This window comes from Zingiber officinale, chromosome 11B, assembly GCF_018446385.1.
Source record: "Zingiber officinale cultivar Zhangliang chromosome 11B, Zo_v1.1, whole genome shotgun sequence".
Taxonomy (NCBI): Eukaryota; Viridiplantae; Streptophyta; class Magnoliopsida; order Zingiberales; family Zingiberaceae; genus Zingiber; species Zingiber officinale.
Genome location: NC_056007.1, coordinates 25,669,872 through 25,688,726, shown reverse-complemented (window position 1 = coordinate 25,688,726; position 18,855 = coordinate 25,669,872). Strand labels below are relative to the sequence as shown.

At 38.5% G+C, this 18,855-nt stretch overlaps 1 protein-coding gene across 1 annotated transcript in view; it reads left to right on the top strand.

Annotated features, from left to right (window-relative positions):
* LOC122034520 (TLC domain-containing protein 2-like) overlaps positions 1-17,347 on the top strand; it is a 71,725-nt gene extending 54,378 nt beyond the window's left edge. The window contains exons 2-3 of the mRNA XM_042593807.1: positions 16,236-16,513; positions 16,629-17,347. Of these exons, the coding sequence (XP_042449741.1) occupies positions 16,236-16,513; positions 16,629-16,931 (581 nt within the window). The 3' untranslated portion in view covers positions 16,932-17,347. The remainder of the gene's footprint in view (positions 1-16,235; positions 16,514-16,628) is intronic.
* Positions 17,348-18,855: the final 1,508 nt, after the last annotated feature.

Below are 18,855 nucleotides of genomic sequence, written 5' to 3'. Positions count from 1 at the left end.
CCAGCTAAGGCGTCCTACGCTTGGCGCTCGGCCTCGGCAACCATCGAGGCAGAGATGTCGTTGGCGGTGACAAGCGCACCCTCTTGAACGAGTGGGAGCGACCAACAATATTAGAAGATTCTCATTGATCACGAATCTTGAAGATGAGCTTGTGCTTGCTTGATTTCTAGGGTTCCAGAGAGTTAATCAATGAGCGCAGTGGGAGAACGACGATCGGGCCACTTGCAACAGGTAATACCAATTTTTTTTTGAAGTTCGGTTAATTCGGTCAAAAACTGAATTAACGGATATTTTATTGGTGTGGTTTTATCGGTTTTTTGTTGAGAAATTCAGTCGGTTCGGTTGATTCAAAATTTTTTTGATTTATTCTGTTTCGGTTTGGTCGGTTCGATTTTCAACCGAATGCTTAGTCCTAAATTCACCTCCCCTGTTGCGCATATAGTTGACCCAGTAGCAGCTTGACCCAACAACCTGACATGGTTTTGTGGCTGATGTCCCTGCATCATTGTTGTTTATTGCCACAGGTTTAGGGCTCTATTGGATGAGAACCTTAGGATGGGGTTGCTTAGGAACTACTTGCACCTCTAGAGGAAAAATAGCCAGAGGTTGTGAGTCACTTTCGACTACGGCTTCAACTCCTTCATCACCGTTGGGAACCCTAAACTGCCTGATGGTTGCACTGGAAGCCTCATCTGATGGAGCAGTTGAAGAGTTGGATGTCACTTGAGCTTTTCTTCCTTTGTCGTTGAGGGATTAGGTGCCCTTTTCTTTTGTTTCACCATTTATCCCAACACAATTTTAAATTTCAAGTTTCAAATTTCAAACTCTACTGTTGCTGCCGCTTCTTAGGTCCACTAGTTAAACGGCAACACGTGTATCATCTTTGTAGACTGAAAGTCGAGGCAATAGACTTGTTGTCCCCCATGATTGTTTTCCCAAGCAGCTTTCACTACGGCACAACGGTGCTAGCTTCAAATCTTCCCCTGATGCTAGTAGAGCAGCCTAGGCTTTCCCCTGATCAACTCGAGCATCCAAGTATTGTGTAATCTTCAAGGTCACTGCTCTGGGCCCTTAAACATACCTTCAGTGTGAAAGGGAAAAATTGTATTCACTTGCTACTCTTGTGAGCAGCAGTGATTACCCAACAAGTTGTATGCCCACCACCACTCTGCACTAGTGATGGTAGACTAGGGACCCAGTGATCTGAGAGGTTAGGGACACTGGGATTGCAAGTGTTTCAGCGGCGAATTGGTATGTACCCTTCTCACAATAGAGAACCAACTGTGTGAATTTTCCCTCTGTTGCAAACAGAGTAATCTAAGAACCTCCTTAGTTTTGCTCAGAGCACCCAATTCCAGCCTCTTACTTGTCGCCATGGGACAAGGTGAGCTGCTAAGAGCACTTTCTTTCCCAAGTGAGTATGGGTAGGGGTGACTGTCATCTCGAAGTTATGTCACAGCTCAATCAACACAGCCAACCCCTTATGTAGCCAAAACAAATCCTAGATCCTAGTACCATTGTTGAGGAAGAAGTTACAGTATCTCTGACTACTGAGAGAGTAAGGTTGCCTATCCACTGGTGTTAATGCTCCAATCTTCCACCCAAAAAATGAATGTGAACCTCTCAAGATCTTGCCACCAGCAGATCTGACTAGTCTCGCTGACTACTAACACAATGTTGACTGCAAAGGAGAAGAAGGTGGTTAACACTCACCAATTATGATACACATAATTTTATAAATTTTGAGTAGATCTGCACTCAGTGGGTTGTTGATTCACTTGGACTAACTGCTCAATATTTTACAAGTTGGACCATGAATTGATAACAATGAATGACTAGCAGTTGACTTTTATGGATATGCAGAGTTCTTTCCTCCAGGATGTATATCCAATCACTCTTTCCGTGTAGTCTGCATTCTCATAGATAGGCATAGGGTGACAAAGCCATTCCAATTCGACAACATGTGAATATTGCATAAGGATTTCATGCATATTGCGAAGGATGCCGGGGACAGAACCTGAAGGAACAACTCAATATAGTTTGAAACACAAGTTGACCTGACTTAAGAACAATCAACTACACTATGAGCACATATTGTAAAAAGTTAAGAGGAACAAGCATGAGCTGAAGGTGGTTCAAAAGGTTGCACTAGACATAGGTATCATGAGATGAGAGTATCAAAATATCTTGCATAAGGCATCCTGGTTAGTTGAAGTAGAGTTGATGTTTTATTCGCAGTGAGCCAAATGCACCTACCTAAGCAACAATGACCGAAATACAATTTTTTTTTTTTTATGATCTGATGAAACGGAACAAAAGAAGCACAATTGTGGCACTAAATTGAAAGTCAGAAGAAAGTACCACCAACATCCGAAAAGTAGCATCAGAGTTTTCTGAATATTTTCAAAAGCTGCCGGGCACCTTAGCTCCAATATCAGAGTTGGATGCAGATCTGTTCAGATATGGGGCATTGGTCTCACAGGAACAAGAGTAGCAACTAATTAAACCTGTAACCATCAAAGAGATCCGACATACATAATTTAGTATTGGAGTTGAAGAGCACTAGGATCGAACAGCTATGGGGCCAAGTTCTATAGACACACATGGTCAATGGTTTGCACAACTTTACCACAGCAGTTGCAGAATTTTTCATTTTAGAAATCACACCCATGTTGCACTTGTGCCGAAATCAGCTCATTCTGCAAGGGTAACAGATTATAGACCGATTTCCTACTGTTCAATATTTTATGAAGTTATTGCCAAGGTGCTCGCAGTGAGGCTAGGTAATCTTGTAGGGAACATATTGCACCAGGCGCAGACAACTTTTATTTATGGTCAGTCCAATATTGCTCAATATTAAGGAAGTTTGCTTGAAAACGAATATGCAAAAGATGCATCCTCAAGGTCCACCTTCAGAAGACATTTGATATAGTTCATTGGGGTTTCCTCTATGATGCTCTATTTGGTTTGAGTTTTTCACAAATCCATTTGGTCTATGCTTGGAAATACTGTCACATGCTTTTCAGTGGTCAGAGACTAGATTGGACTTTCAATATCATCCTAAATGTGCAACAATGGGGATTACTCATCTAGCATATGCAGATGACATGCTATTATTCACAAGGGGAGGTCTCATTAGTCTCAATTCTTGTAGAATGCCTTGAACTCTTCGGAAGAATGGCAAGATTGTGTGCCAACCAACTAAAGTCCAGAATATACATGACTGAGTATGGGTTGAATGAGTGTACCAAGAACAATTTGCTAGATGCCTCGGCCTTTCAAGAAGGTTTGCTTCCATTCCGGTAATTGGAATGCTCCTAGCCTCTAAAAAATTGCAGCCTTTAAATTATGGTGTTCTAATTGATGTAATTATTAGTAAGATTAATGCCTAGCCATTCCAGTAATTGGAATACTCCTAGCCTTTAAAAAATTGCGGCCTCTAAATTATGGTGTTCTAATTGATGCAATTATTAGTAAGATTAATTCCTAGCTGCGTTACAGTCTGTCATATAGAGGCAAGATAGAGTTAATCGGATTAATACTACAAGGCGTGGAGTGTTTTTTGATTATCCATTCTATTGATCCCATGTGGTATCATAGATAAGATCTATTCACTAAGCAAATCATTCGTCTGTACATCAAAACACCCACCACATTTGCTCACCGAAAGATGAAGGGGGATATGGCTTAAGGGACTTGTGGGTATGGAACAAAGAATGACTTTGTCTGGTCTTATGGAATATACAGAAAAAGTAGGACACCCTCTGGATCAAATGAAGATTTTTCGCTGATTAAAAAGCTATTATTTATCCGAGATGAAACAATTGACTACATAGGAGCTAGCAGCGGATCACCTTAGAGGATGGTTTGCACAAGCCGACAGGGGGTATCCAGAGTGTATAGATTTTTCAGAAGGAACCATGAAAGCATGAACTAAAGAAGCTATATGTTCAATCCAGACATACGTTTACAATATAGCTTCTGGCACATAGGAGACTGTTGACACGTGATTAGCAACAGTACGTTTGACAAGGCTTGTGTGCTATGTGAAGCTATGGAGGAAACTTTGGAACACCTATTCTTTCGGTGTCTTATAAGTGGTAGGTTTTGGCGGAAGGTCCGTACTTGGCTTGGGATGCAGCATGAAAGGAGCATATATTGACGGATGGTACGAATTTGCAAGCGACAATATAGAGGCTTATAGATTTTGACTAGCTATGTCTTGTGTGGTTCACCATATATGGATGGCTAGGAATAGATGCCTTTTTTATAATGAACATATAGAGATAGATCCTATGAAGATACAAATACACGTGTTCAGTGATCTTTGAACATTACTCACTTTTGACTCCGGTCAGAATTGACTAAATGTTCAGGGTTTGGGATATGACTTAGGTATGCCCAAGAATAGATTTATGCAATAGACTAAAGAAGAAGTATAAAGGCTTCTGAAGGAAAGATGCATATAATAGCTCGACCCTTAACTAGTAGTAAACTGAGAATAGAATGCTTTCTTATATGCATCTTTCCTTCAGAAGCCTTTATACTTCTTTAGTCTATTGCATGCTACCGCTCGTGTTGCTTCAAGGAAAAGTTCACTTGAGCTATTTGTTCTTGGAATTTCTCTTTGTTCTTGTTTCATTTAATCTTCTCAATGTGTTGGATGGAAGTCAAAGAAATTATTGGCTCTGTATGGATGTGAGGTTGAAGTGATAATTGGTTGCGTGCCCCCTCAAAATTTATAAAATTTTCATAGTTATGTTTTCCATTTCCATAGTCATTATCTCATTAATACTACATCTTTGATTTTGAGAGCTTTTCTACTTTGTGTTAGAAGTCGGGCATATCATAAACAATATCTATACTCTTGCTTAAGATGGAGTGTCAATAGCATTAGATAAGAGGATATTTGGTCTAGTGTGTTTAGTCTTACATTGATATTTAGGTTTAGGATTTTTACATTGTGTCACATATAGTCAGTCCCTTTACAACATGCAATGTGATAAAATGTTTTCTTATCCTCAAACTTCAACATTTTGTTTGTCTTTGACATTTATGGTTCTGGAAAGTTTGCAAGATCTAGATTGTGAGTGCTTTCAACTATTTTGTGAGTTTTAAATGTTTTGCTACTGCGAATCATATCTTGATAGTATTCTTTCAAATTTATCTTTTTTTTTTATTCTCATTTGTTCTCATTGTTTCTTCTAGGGCAATAACGATCTAGAATTTACTAGGGTGCATTCTATGTAAATTCTTCATGATGGGCCTTCTTGGAATAAGGCTTCCAATGCTTGTCATTTGTTGACATACTAATTCAGGAGTAACAACGATTTTTTAGGTGTTAGACTTCTTAAGGTACATTTCAACCATCATGCTTGTATTCTATGTAAGAAAGAAAACCAAAGAGTGAATAAGAAAAATAACTTTCAGAATATTCATGCATGCTTATGTTACTATAATCTCGAAAAGAAGTAAAGTTTTAGAGTGTCAATTATCATGAGTGCAATTGATATACAAAGAGGATAAAGAATAAGCATTGCTAAAATCCTCACTAGGTACATATGAACGGTCAAGCTTATTCTATCAAGGTAGAATCCATCACCACACTAACTGACAATATGCAAACAAAGTATTCAATCATGTCAAATGATCTAAAAACTCGACGATCAAACTTAAAAAGCTTTTACGATTCTCAAAGTATTAAAAGAGAACACACAAGGGAAATGCAACCAAAACTAAACAAAGTACAAAGCAAGAAAGCAAAGTAATGAAAGAAACCAAAACAAAGCACACAAGCAAAAAGATAAAGAAAAACAAGAAAGAGAAAGGAAGGAACAGACCTCCCTTATTTCCTGACGATTGAAGGCAATTCAGTAGTAGTAGCCAGGTCGGGAGTGAAATGATATGAGTGGAGGTGAGGGCCTTCTTCAAATGGTAGATAACTTCATTAAGTTTCGCTCCCTCTAACATTGCCTCCTTGAAAGTTCTCTCAGGTTACGGTACAAGTATAGACCGCTCCTTCCACTATATACCCTTTGAAAGTTCTTCGGGGAGGTTGGAGGCTGTTCAGTTGGAGTATCCCCTCCGGAGTTGGGATGATTGTAGATGAGGTCCAGACTGCTCCGTCCACCATTTTTTCCATAGTGTTCGACGGCAGTTTAATTAGAGAATCCACTTCGGGGGCTGATTATTGTAGTGGAAATTAGGGCCTCCTTTAGCATGGATCTTAGAGCTGAGGCATAATATATGATGCGAAGTGCTATTCCAATCCACGAAACAATAACCACTCCTACTGCATAGTAGGAGGGATCACAAAACAGATCCAATTGAAATGTCTAATCTGGGGCCTCTAGCTATTCATCACTCGGATGAGGATTAACTCATCATTTTTGTTTGCTACCCCAGGTACGCTTGCAAGTGTCTATCCAATAGTTTCATTGCATTGCCTAAAAACACCCAACAGATTCTTCTCCGGATCAGATTGAGGTTTCTGAGCAATGATAGCTAGAAATTGTTCATCCTCCTTTAAGTATGCCTCCTTCAAGTGATCAGGAAAGAGTTGTAGCTTTAGTTTAGGTAGTTGCACAATTGAATAAAGAAATTTTGTAGGCATTGTCTCCACTATGCAAATGCACTTTCATCTATAACAAAATCACAGGATTAGTAGACAACTCACCAACATCATCATCCATCTCTGCCACATCAATAGTTTTATCAAGAGTTTTGCATGCAACATCCATATAATCAGAATCTACAACATTAACAACTTCATCAGAAATTTTGCATGCACCATCCTCACCATCAACAAAATCACAGGATTAGTAGACAACTCACCAACATCATCATCCATCTCTGCCACATCAATAGTTTTATCAAGAGTTTTGCATGCAACATCCATATAATCAGAATCTACAACATTAACAACTTCATCAGAAATTTTGCATGCACCATCCTCACCATCAACAAAATCACAGGATTAGTAGACAACTCACCAACATCATCATCCATCTCTGCCACATCAATAGTTTTATCAAGAGTTTTGCATGCAACATCCATATAATCAGAATCTACAACATTAACAACTTCATCAGAAATTTTGCATGCACCATCCTCACCATCAAAATTGACATCATCATTAGGAATGGTTTATGAGGGAAGTTGCTAGAAATTGGTGCATGTAGTTGGTTGATGGATGATGCAATTTGATCTACCCATTTCTTCAAATTTTGCACAAATTGAAGATTACTGGTTGCCATCTATTGGACGAGATCTTCTAGTTTATGCATTGAGGGTCGTGGTTGGCTAGAAGTAGAAGATTCTGCATTGAGGCCTTAGAATGCTCCCCAAGGAGTTGGCTCTACCTATTGGAACGGCCGTGACCAATTAAGCATCGGATCATTTTGAAATTCAAGTGAACTTTGGTATGCTGGTCAGTTGTCGAGATTGGTTCATTGCTGTGAGCTGTTCGACAAGAGAAGCTATCTCATCTGACCTTCTCTTACTTTGATGTTGCTCATTAATCTGTTGTGTTCTCATAACTGAAATTTGGTTGATCTCTCAGATCAGGGCATAGGTACTGCCAATGGATCATACATATTTTGTCGTTAGGATTGGTAGTACTGAGATTGCTCAAGAATTTGTTGTTGCGTGTTCCCATATTTAAAATTTTAGTCTATCCAACCATAATTATAGGTATTATACAATGAATCATACCTATCATGTTGTTGGAGCTGGTAGTACTGAGATTGGATGGGAAACACATTGGCTGCAGCTGTTGTCTAATTAGTGAAGATAAAACTATCATCTTGTTGCGTCCAATAAAAATATAGGGTTGTTGGGGTTGATGGTATTTGAGGTTCTATGGGAAAAGTATCAGTTTGTTGCATGATGGGATATACATCAAATGGATGGAATGAACTGACACAAATAACATAAATATCGTAGGCTCTCATTGATTGTTCTGGTTGCACGATTTGCTATTGGTTCATAGCTTGGAGCTGTGAGACAATAGAAGATATCTCATCCAACCTATTCTCACTTCTATGTTGCTCCGTACTCAAATACAAGCCTTATTAATGCATCCAAACCGCTGAAAATAAGCATCCATGTTTGCTCACAAAGGAAAGTTTCTTGTCTTACACTGAAACATTGACAAACAAGATCAAAAGCTACCAGAAACACACAAAACAAAACACATGGATATAAGAGAATTAAAGCCCTAAACAATTTTAAAATTTTTTGAGACCACTAAGGGGTAAAAGTAGGTGAAAATGGAACCGAAGAATGAAATTAAATTTTTTTAAAAATTGGAAAAGTGGTCTAAACGTTGAAATTTGGCCAAAATAGGTTGTTGTTATTCACGGAGAAGCTGAGTATTGAGTCCCACACCCAATTTCTTCTACCTTAAAAGTTTGAGGGCAAAGGGAGATACTAAAATTTTTGACTGAAAACAAAGTAAAAAAATCCTAAGATTATTAAATACTACTAAAACTCCCCGACAACGGTGCCAAAATTGATAATATGTTGTACGACGGTTATAATTCAAATTTAAATTACTGAACCCTTCTACACTAGTATAGTATAGGGATGACTCAGATCGTCTCTATCAAGGAATATGCCCGGCGAATGACAATTTCAGGATTAAATGGTTTTGTTTTGGGGTTTAAGTTTTGGTGTTGTAAATGAGTTTGAGTTTTAGATGCTAAGACTAACAAATGAAAAACATCTTAATTTAACCTAACCTACTTCCATCCAAATGAAGAACAAACATCACTAATATTCCAATGAACTAAAGCATTGCAAGAAGTAAATGAATTGAAATGCATTGATAAAAAAAAATAATGTAAAAGTGCAAGGGGAATTTAACCGAACACATTGCAAACACAAAGAACAAAACTAAGCACGGAAGATAAAGGAGCTCTCCCTCCAATTGTGGTGGATGGTGCAAATCGATGCTTGCAGATGAGAAGTAGAGAATCCCCATGCCTTCCTCTCCTCTACAAGTGGATCATGCGGAATGAGCCTAGGAATCCCAAGAGCTCGAGGATGGAGATGGATGCGGAGCTAGGAATCCCAAAGCTTCGGTGAAGATGGCTTGCCGGCGGTGGAGATGATGGTCGGAGGTTAGAGATGATGATGGAAATCCCCTTTTGTCTCTTCACCTGGATGGATGAAGGTTAACATCTGATGAGCAAGGGAATCCCCTTTCCTCTTCATACGGTTGGATGATGGTAGAGATGACCATCAGAGATGGAGATGATGGAGGGAAACCCTTTTTATCTCCTCTTTGGAGGATGGAGATGGTTGCCGAAGATGGAGATTGATCGAGCGGTGGAATGGAATGGAGGAGATGATGGAGGGAATCCTCTCTCGTCTCTCCTCTGTGAGTGGTGTGCGGTGGATAGGAGGAAGAAGCTTCCATGATAGATGATGAGATCATGCCCTAGATTTGAGTGAGACCCTTTATATTTGAGTACACAACACGACCGTGCCCTAGAGCACGGCCAGGCCCTGCCCTAGAGCACGACCAAGCCATGCTTCTTATTGTGGGATGTTGGAATTGACTTCGATCAGGTTGCAGAGAGGGACATGATCACGTTGTGTCAGGGGACATGACCAGGCCGTGTTCCCTGCTATGGTGAGCTTATGACTTATCTTATGATTCAAGTTGACGCCATCTTTTGATTCCTTACAAGGCCACATTCATATTTTAAGAAATAATGTCATAAATGTAGAGATATTGAAATGAAGCTCCAAATTAACCCTTGAACATAAAATACGATAATAATCAACATTTAAGCATATGAGAGGATTAAAACATTAAGTATAAGAGTCAAAATAATACGTCAAAATGTTGGTTATCAGACATCCCAAGAGGAGAAAAGATAGCGGTGATTTTGAGAGTGATCCACCGACAAATTATAAACCTTAAAGTAGGAACCGAGAATTTCAAACTATGTTAACTCGATTTACATGTTGCTTATATTATTTATGTTTTCTGCTAAGGACTAATCTGATCATAGGTAAACATGAATGAAATCGAGCAAAAGACAATGAGCATCTATTCACCCCCCATCCTATAGCTGTGTCATGTGATCTAACAACCCCTAACTATTTTGGGTTTTTTTTTCAATATTCTCTATATCTAATTTTTATTCAATTATGTCTGAGTAAGCTAAATTACTTGATAATCTTCAATGTTGGTTTTGTTTCCATTAGATTACAGACTAAAAGGGTTACTAGCTACGACATGAGTCTTAGGATTGAAGTTGAGTGTGCCAAAAAGTTGAGTGTGCCAATCTAGCACTGTCTTAGGTTGGGTTGTCTCAAACCAAGCCAACAAACCCTAGTGTAAAATACTATGTATTATACATTTTAAAACTAAAAGTATAAAATTGGGAAAAATATAGGTATGGATTTGAACTTTTGTCCTATTATAGGCTTCCTTATGTATCTTTCCTTGGAAGGAGCAAGACTCATATAATTCTATTTCTAGCGTACTTAACACATTTAGGCATGGAATCATTAGGATGACCATGTAAAAGGGCATTTTTCCCTTTGTGTTCGGAGTCAGATATCGAGTGTCCTTTCTCTTAAAATGATCTTGTTCATCTAACTAATCCCTTAGGCATATAGAAATCCAACTTGTATTTCCAAATTCTTCTAGTTCGGTTGACTTTTTTTTCTTCTTTAGCATTCAATTGTCTGTAAGAAAAGAAGACTCTAATGCTATTGCAGGCATGCGAACAATTACTATCTCATGTAATGACGTACAATATTTTTCTCTCCACCAACTTAAAATATCTAAATTTTCATACATATTGCCATCTTATTCCCTATTTGCGCCAAAAGCCAAATAAAATGTAACTCATTTACTTCATAGCTTAAATAAACACCCGTATCTCTATCTTGTTGACTCAATCTCGGAGGAGAATTTATGACCCTGCCATAGACTTACACGTACTTGTGTATTATTGTATTCTTACTAATAATATTAAATGTAGATGTTGTGATTTCTTTGAGCTTTAATTCAGACTTCAAAGTATGATAGTGTCAAACTTGTCATATCTCTGAATGGTTTAATCCCTTTTATTCATTAAGACCTAAGGCTTGTATGGTGGTACTTAAGTCCAAGAAGATTGGAGGTTGGATTCTTGGTAAGGAGAAGTCCTCACAGATCGGAAGACTGGATGCAAGATATGCAAGTTCAAGGTCGGATTCTTAGAAAAAAAAAACCCGAGCAAATCAGGAGATCGGATGCAAGGGTGGATGAAGATCCGGAGATAAGGAAGCTCCAAACACTACAGTCTACGGAACAGGAGATTCATAACCCTTGTGGGATAAGGGTAGTGAAGTTAGGCATGTTTTGATCATTAGAATGGATGAAAATAGTGTATTAGTCTATTGGTAATATATAACAATCGATTGATACATTGTAAACTTGAACGGAGTTTACGGTTAAGGGTTTAAGTGTACAAAATCATAAATTGGATTTAGTAGTCAATTGCTATCAAGGAGCAATCAATTGCTTAGTCGATTGATATGGTGCTGAGCAAAACCCTGAATCGATTGGGGCTTGCGCACCAATTGATTGATAAGGATGATCAATTGACTGATGCGTAAACCCCTGAATTGGGGTTTTGCACAGAAATCTTAACAGTCAATTGCTGTCATATAGCAATCAACTGTTTGACCAATTTAAACGAACAAAATGTTTTCAATTCAACTAATCAATTTGACTAAGTGGCATTAGTCGATTACTATGATGGAGCAATCAACTGATGGACTATTTTTAGTCAACATGTTTTCAATTCGATTGATTAATTTGACTATTAGTTAGTAGTCGAATGGTAGCCTTTGACAATCGACTGCTATTTAGAAATATGGATGATATCAATTGCAAATCGGAGTCAGTGACTGTTCAATGATCAAGTCAAGGATAAACTTCAACAATAGTAGATTGCAACAACAATCGACTAACGGTGGCAAAAAGATGCAACCGGCTTGATTGAAGGCTCTTTAAAGGGGGTTTTGGCTTATTTCTGGTGCACCCTTGGCTCTTATTTTCTCTTGCACACTCAAGTGATAAAAACTTCAACTTTCAACATTCCACAAGTGAAAGGAAGTAGATGTCTTGTGTTTAAGGTTTTCCGTTCTTGTCTCTTCCAATTTCGCTCTTTCATCCAATCATTGCTGTAATCATGGTTGTAGTACTCCTGTAAGAGGTTTCTCCACCTCTGTATTTCATCTACGGAGGAAAATTGTTAGTGGTGTAGAACGCTAGGTTGGACATATGAACCAAGTAAACCGATCGTGTTAGCGTTGTGTTGTGTTGATTCCCGTGTGCCGAAGTCTTTCCGCTGCAAAATCTCTCATTCGACGCACAAGAGCTATTCACCTCCTCTCTAGCTCGCACGAGTCCTAACAATAATAACTTTGATTTGGTGTAGAAAAGTCATATTAATAAGCATTTTAAGACTCCTACCTTACATAATCCATCTATGATCAATAGAAAATTTCCCACATCAAAATAGAAGGTGATATCACTCTCCTCTGTAGCTTGCAATTCCTATCAAATTGGAAAATTCCCTTTTAGAGGCGTCAATCCCAATGATTCATTAGTGACAGTACTGAAGCTTAGTCTATATGGTTCTTCTAGGAACACATTATGAACTCTGTGATTGGTATCGTTTTAGGATGGGATAATTAACAATGTATAGAGCTTTCTCATTCACAAAAACCAATCATATTATAACAAGAAAAGCTATAATGTAATTTGTTCCCATGTACATTCTAAATCTTGATGTCTTCAACATAAAGGCATATCCTGTAATTGCTTGCCGAAGGATCCCTGGTAATAAACTTTTTTCTGGGGTCACATTTTACATGCTGATGGATAATTTTGGGTTTTTTTTCAGTTGATATCAGATTACAGCAAAAAAGAAAAGAAGAAAAAAAACCTCTCCAAGTTCTGTTATCTTTCCCTGCAATCTGATACTAGAGGAACTGGGTTTACAATGCTTATCACACCACTCTCTTGTGAGCCCTTGAAATTAATATATTTTGAATTAAGTGAAACAGGAACATTTTATGCTGTTGAGTATTTTTTTTTTTTGGATAAGTAAAATGTTTATATCAATACAAGTCCAGAATATAATATTCGGTAATTTGCTCCATGTCTAATGTAATATCAAATCAGAAAACACTCAATGACTGGTGAACATAGGTTTGCACATTTCTAAAGATCCTCTCACTATCCAATTGTCCCTCATCAAAGATACAACTATTCTAGCTCTCCAAACAAAATGTATCAAAGTGACCTCCTTTGAAGAAATACTAGAAGATTCGCAGCATCCGTCGATGGATAGACATCTCTTGCCCCAGATGTAGCCGCTCTCAGATCCTTTGCCATAAGATCGCAACAGGAGGGCACTCAAAGAACAAGCGTCTCATGCAAAAATTCCCAATGAATTGAGTCAAAGACCTTTTGAAGGTCAACCTTCATAATGCATCTAGGGGAGATGTACTTCCTATGATATCTCCGGAAGAGCTTCTGTGCCAAATGAATATTATCTGTAATGAAAGGTCCCAGTACAAAAGCTGCATAGGATTGATGAAGAATTCCTCCTACTACCTCTGATAATCTCGAAGCCAATAACGTAGAGATGACTTTGTAGAATATTGTACAGCAGGAGATCGATCTATAATCTGTCACCCCGCTAGTGTGGGCTGATTTTGGAACAAGCGCAATCAAAGTATGATTCTATCTCTGCAATAATTTTCCACCGGTGAAAAATTCCAAAACTGCACTAGTGAAGTCTAGTCTCACAATGTCCCAAGCATGTTTGAAGAACTTTGAGCCATACCCATCCGAGCCAGGAGTCCTCTAATCACCAATGTCAAATAGTTCCTACTTCATCTCCTCAGGGAGTCGCTCTAAAGCATCATGCTGATCAACCGAATGCCATGCAAGAGTGAGGAAAGTCAGTCGTGCGGCCTATAGTCTCCCCAAGTTGGCAATGGAAGTGTTCCATAAAAACCTTGACCACATTCTCAAATGATTCTATAAGGCTAAGCTTCTCCACTACAATGATCTCATTATGTTTATTATTACGTTTTACCAGTGCATGAAAAAGGAAGTGTTCCGACATTCTTGAATAGCCAATTTTTGCACATTGCATGGAAAAAGAATGTTCTGTAGCATTTAGAAGGGTTGCAGTTTGCTGCAACTCCTTATAATCCTCTGTAACAACAATCCATCACCTTGGGCCTCTTCCAGGCGTGCTGGGGCAACAACTCTGACATATATGTGTTGATAATGCTCCACGTTTAATCTCTTCAAATCTGATTTCAATGTCTTTTGGATATGTGAGAGCCCATATTGTTTGTTGCTTTGGACCACTTGTTGCTTGTATTCCACCCATTTTGTCTCTACTAGTTGTGAGGAGTCATGTTGTACCCACATATTGAAGAATTTGAATGATTTCTAAATGCGAATTCCTCTACCCATGATACAGACTAAACATGCTGAGTGATCTGATAAACAACTTGGAGGTGTGAACTTTGCAAAGCTTTGTAACTTGGCTTCTAACCATTTTCTATTAATGCGTTCTTGATCCAGTTTGCAACATATATGACCATTCGTCTATGTGAATATGCAGTCTGTATATGATAGATCCTCTATTCCGGCAAGACTCACAAAATTATGATAATCTACTATGCAATTCTGAGTACCCTCCACACTTGTCCTTGGCCAATAAGTAAGAATTAAAATCCCTAAGGACCAACCATGACATCCCCATATATGTGGAAATCTGTTGAAGCCTTTCCCACAATGCCTTCCTCCCCACCATAAAAATCTGACCATGGACAAACGTAACCACAATGAGCTTTCGAGACATCTTGCAACAGATCTGACAATGAACGAATTGCTCATGCCACTCCCATCACCTCCAAATCAACTCATCCCAAATAAGTAGTATTCAACTCCTACCCCTTGGTTATCATGTTGTTTCACTTGTAGCTGTAGGAACCGCTGTGTCTTCAGCTTTTGGTAACCCTCATCCAGTTGTTTCACTTCCGCTTGGGTCGTCTTTTGAGGTTGTTATCTAACCTACCGTTGCAATTCTCTATTGGCCTGAACACTAGGTTGAGGAACTGCTGTCCTCAACGAAGGAGCCACCTAAGTGTGGTTCCTGGATGACCGCCGGCCCTTGTCACGCATCAAATTTGGTAAGCTGGTAACTTGGAATATTTTGGCCAATTCGGCAAACTTCCAATCCAGCTGGAGTTGCCAATTAGTTCTGAAACTTGCCGTCCAAGTGAATGAGAATCAGAATTAAATCAGATGGCCTTTAAGGAGAGAATTAATTGTTTCTGAAGACGATGAATCTGCCACCCAAATCCAGAAATAAAAGGAGAGAAACTGCAAGCCTTCCAAATAAAAGAGTTTCCTTGTGCGAAATCCAGCCACAAGGATCCACTGCGTAGCCACTGATTGGTTTACACAGACATGGCAGCATAACTTCCATGTATCTATCCTCCACGTCAGCCTTCTTCTCCAAACCAGCACCGGCAGGAATTGCTACTGGCGTTGAAGAGCTTGATTCCCTCTGCTTCACTAGCCACAAGAACCCCGCCCAACCTTTGAAGATTTTTTCCACAACTTCGAAGATTCAAGGCCAAGTAATCTTTGCTCGTAAAATACTCAAACTACCAAGGAAAACCTCCTCCCCACGTGAGAAGATCTCATCCAGGGGACCTCTTGAGAGCACCACCAAGGTGTGGCACAAAATAAGTTTACCACGAACCCACACTCTTGATTAGAACCCGTTGAACAAGAGCACTTTTCCCGACAAGAACTCTGGGATGATTTGCTGGTTCCTTCTTAGAGAGAAGGGAGAGTTTCTCTCTCTGAACGATACAAATCTCCCTGACAGATAATATGCTATTGAGTATCTTGACAGTGTGAAGAAACTATTATCTTTATTGTTAGTTTAGCTGGAATGAAACATATCATTGACAAATGGTATCATGTAAATGTTTTTCTTTCCCAGTTTTTATATTTTTGTTTCATACTGTCAGTCAGTTCTCTTTATCCTTTTCTTTATTGGTCCGGCTTCTTATTTATTAAATGCTTTGTTTTTGTATCTTTTTCTACAACTTTCACCATGTTATCATCTTACTTCCGGATTAACCTTAGACACTAACTATTACCAAATTTGTGTATGCTGCAGTTGTCCTGATTCTGATTAATCAGTGTCACATCAAGGGATTCAGCAATATGTTTGAACATGAACAACTGTTCGGCGGTGCATGGCTTGGTGCATATGCTTCATTGTGTTTCTCCTGTGGTTACTTTGCGTACGACCAATTGGACATGCTTCTGTATCGCCTCTATAGTGGTTGGATTCCTGGTATTCTTGTTCACCATTTGATTCTTCTGGTTTGCTTTACACTGGCTCTGCACAGGAATGTCACAATCAACTATCTCATACTCACTCTCATATGCGAGGTAAGCAAATGCCTCCTTTCTCTTCATTTCACTTGTGAACACCTCTCACACCGTGACATTTGAAGCTTAATTTGTTCTCCTTAATTTTTCCCTAGTAACATGTGATTGTTTTCAGCTCCATTCAATCTTTCTGCATATGAGAAAAGTGAGGAGGATCGCTGGGTTTGGAGATGCAAAAAGTAGAATGGTGAAAGTTGAATGGGTGCTCAACTGGACCACTTTCTTCATTGCAAGATTTGGATCCCACATACTTATAACATACAAGCTAGTAGCTGATGCCGCTAAGTTCAGGAAGGGCATCGAACTCCCACTAGCTCTGTTTGGAATGGTTGGTATGAATTTGCTTAACATCATTCTAGGCCTCGACCTCTACAAGGCTTATAAACGTGAGAAAAATGAGCGAAAATGTCAGGAATAGAGATGGGTTTGCTCTTTCTCTCATTACTTTACACATTTTGTTGGAATGGAGGAACTCAGAAGTTGGTCTAAACCATTAGAGGTGGAAAAATTAGAATTGTCAGGGTAGAGTCGAATCCATTTGAGGTAGAACAAGTTAAATGAGTTCTCAAACCTTCTATTGTTGTGCCTACGATGTTCTAAGGTCTCTAAGGGCTTGACCAAGGTTGAAGACATTAACTCTTGGTAATCTCTCTTGTGCTTAGTTAATTTCATTTATTATATTGAGAGATGAGTGATCATTATAAATTTCATTTATTGTATTAACAGAAAAGTTATCAGTGTAAACATACTAGAAGTGAAGTGATTGTAAGAGGTTTACTTCAAAATCTCTTATACAGGGCAGTTTAGTGGAAACATTCAAGATGATGTATCAAATGCTTCATAGGCTGTGAAGAATTATCAAAAAAAAAAAATTGTAGATCCGCTACATTAACGGTCCTCCTAGTATCGATCCCATGAATATAGAGGGATGTACATGCAGATACACATGTGTCAGACGCATGGTGGGATAAACCTCAGGTCGTCAGTTCTTGAGAATCGACCCTTGATCATTACGTCAGAGATGTCATGTATCCATCGTTTGTGCTACACTCGGGGGCTATGAAGAATTATCAAAGTTTATAAATCATGTACATTGAATTTGTTAGCATTATTTTGTTTGTATTTGTTATTATATTTTTACTAAGTAAATATTCGACATAAACAAAAATACAAAAGTATTTCACAAGAATTAACATTTGATTTGTTGGGGTAATTCATATCTAAACCACCATTCATTGGGTTTTAAGCTGTATCAATATGTCAACATAGTGCAGACGGTGGGCGTATGATATCTTTGACGTAATAATTAGGGGTTAATTTTTAAGAACTGATGATCAAGGATTTATCCCATTATGCGTCCAGTATTTATCTTCCTCTATATCCATGGGACCGATACGAAGGGGGCTGTTAAAGTAATAGATTTTTTTTTTGAAAAAAGATATTGATGCCCCCTAGGGCTTGATGTGGTGGTAAGGGGTATGGTGTATTTCTTAAGCAACCATGGTTTAATTTCCATGCTGGGTACACGTATGACGATTGAATTACTAGTGAAGTTGAGGTATCATGTCAGGAGCTTGGTGTAAAAATAATTGAGAAGTGGTATCAATAAAATTTTACTCCCAGGGCTTGGTGCGACGATAAATAGACGAATGAGTTTCCCAAGCAACGAGGGTTCAATTTCAACACAGCGCAAATGAACGTTTGTAGTGTTTGAACCACTCAGTGCTGAGTCAACCCCGTGGTCCATTTGAACTTTCTAGATTTATCTAATAGTTGATAGGAAATTTTTATGGACTTGAAACACCTGCCTAAAGGATAAAAATACTTAAAACACCTGCGCTTCTATTTTGACAAGCGATATTAATGTAGGTTTCTCAAGTCGATAACGTTAACATCTTGCAGCGAGCGATGGTGAGATTTCGACAAATACCTCTAGAATATTATAATGTATAATTTGACTATTAGAAAATGAGAATGTACTGTTTCTTAACTTTAAGCTATTTTGGATCATAACATTGGGATTTAATATTCCAATGGAGGAAAGGAGATACCTATAAAACAAGTTGAAGAGTTTGAAGTAATGAAAAAGCAACAAAAATCAGCAAGGATATATTGCACGCGGAAGCTGAGTAAAATCGAAGACTACATGGATAAAAGGATTTTTAGAAGGAGGTCAACCTTCATGGGAAGTTCTTGCAAGTATAAGAAGCTCAAACTCTTGAATTGGTTGATGAAAAGAAAAAAAAAATACAAGTATTCACGACTCAATTATGGATAGGATGGTGGATACTGAAGATAAAAAATCATCTTTATTATTCAAAATCTTGAAGAATGAAGCTTTA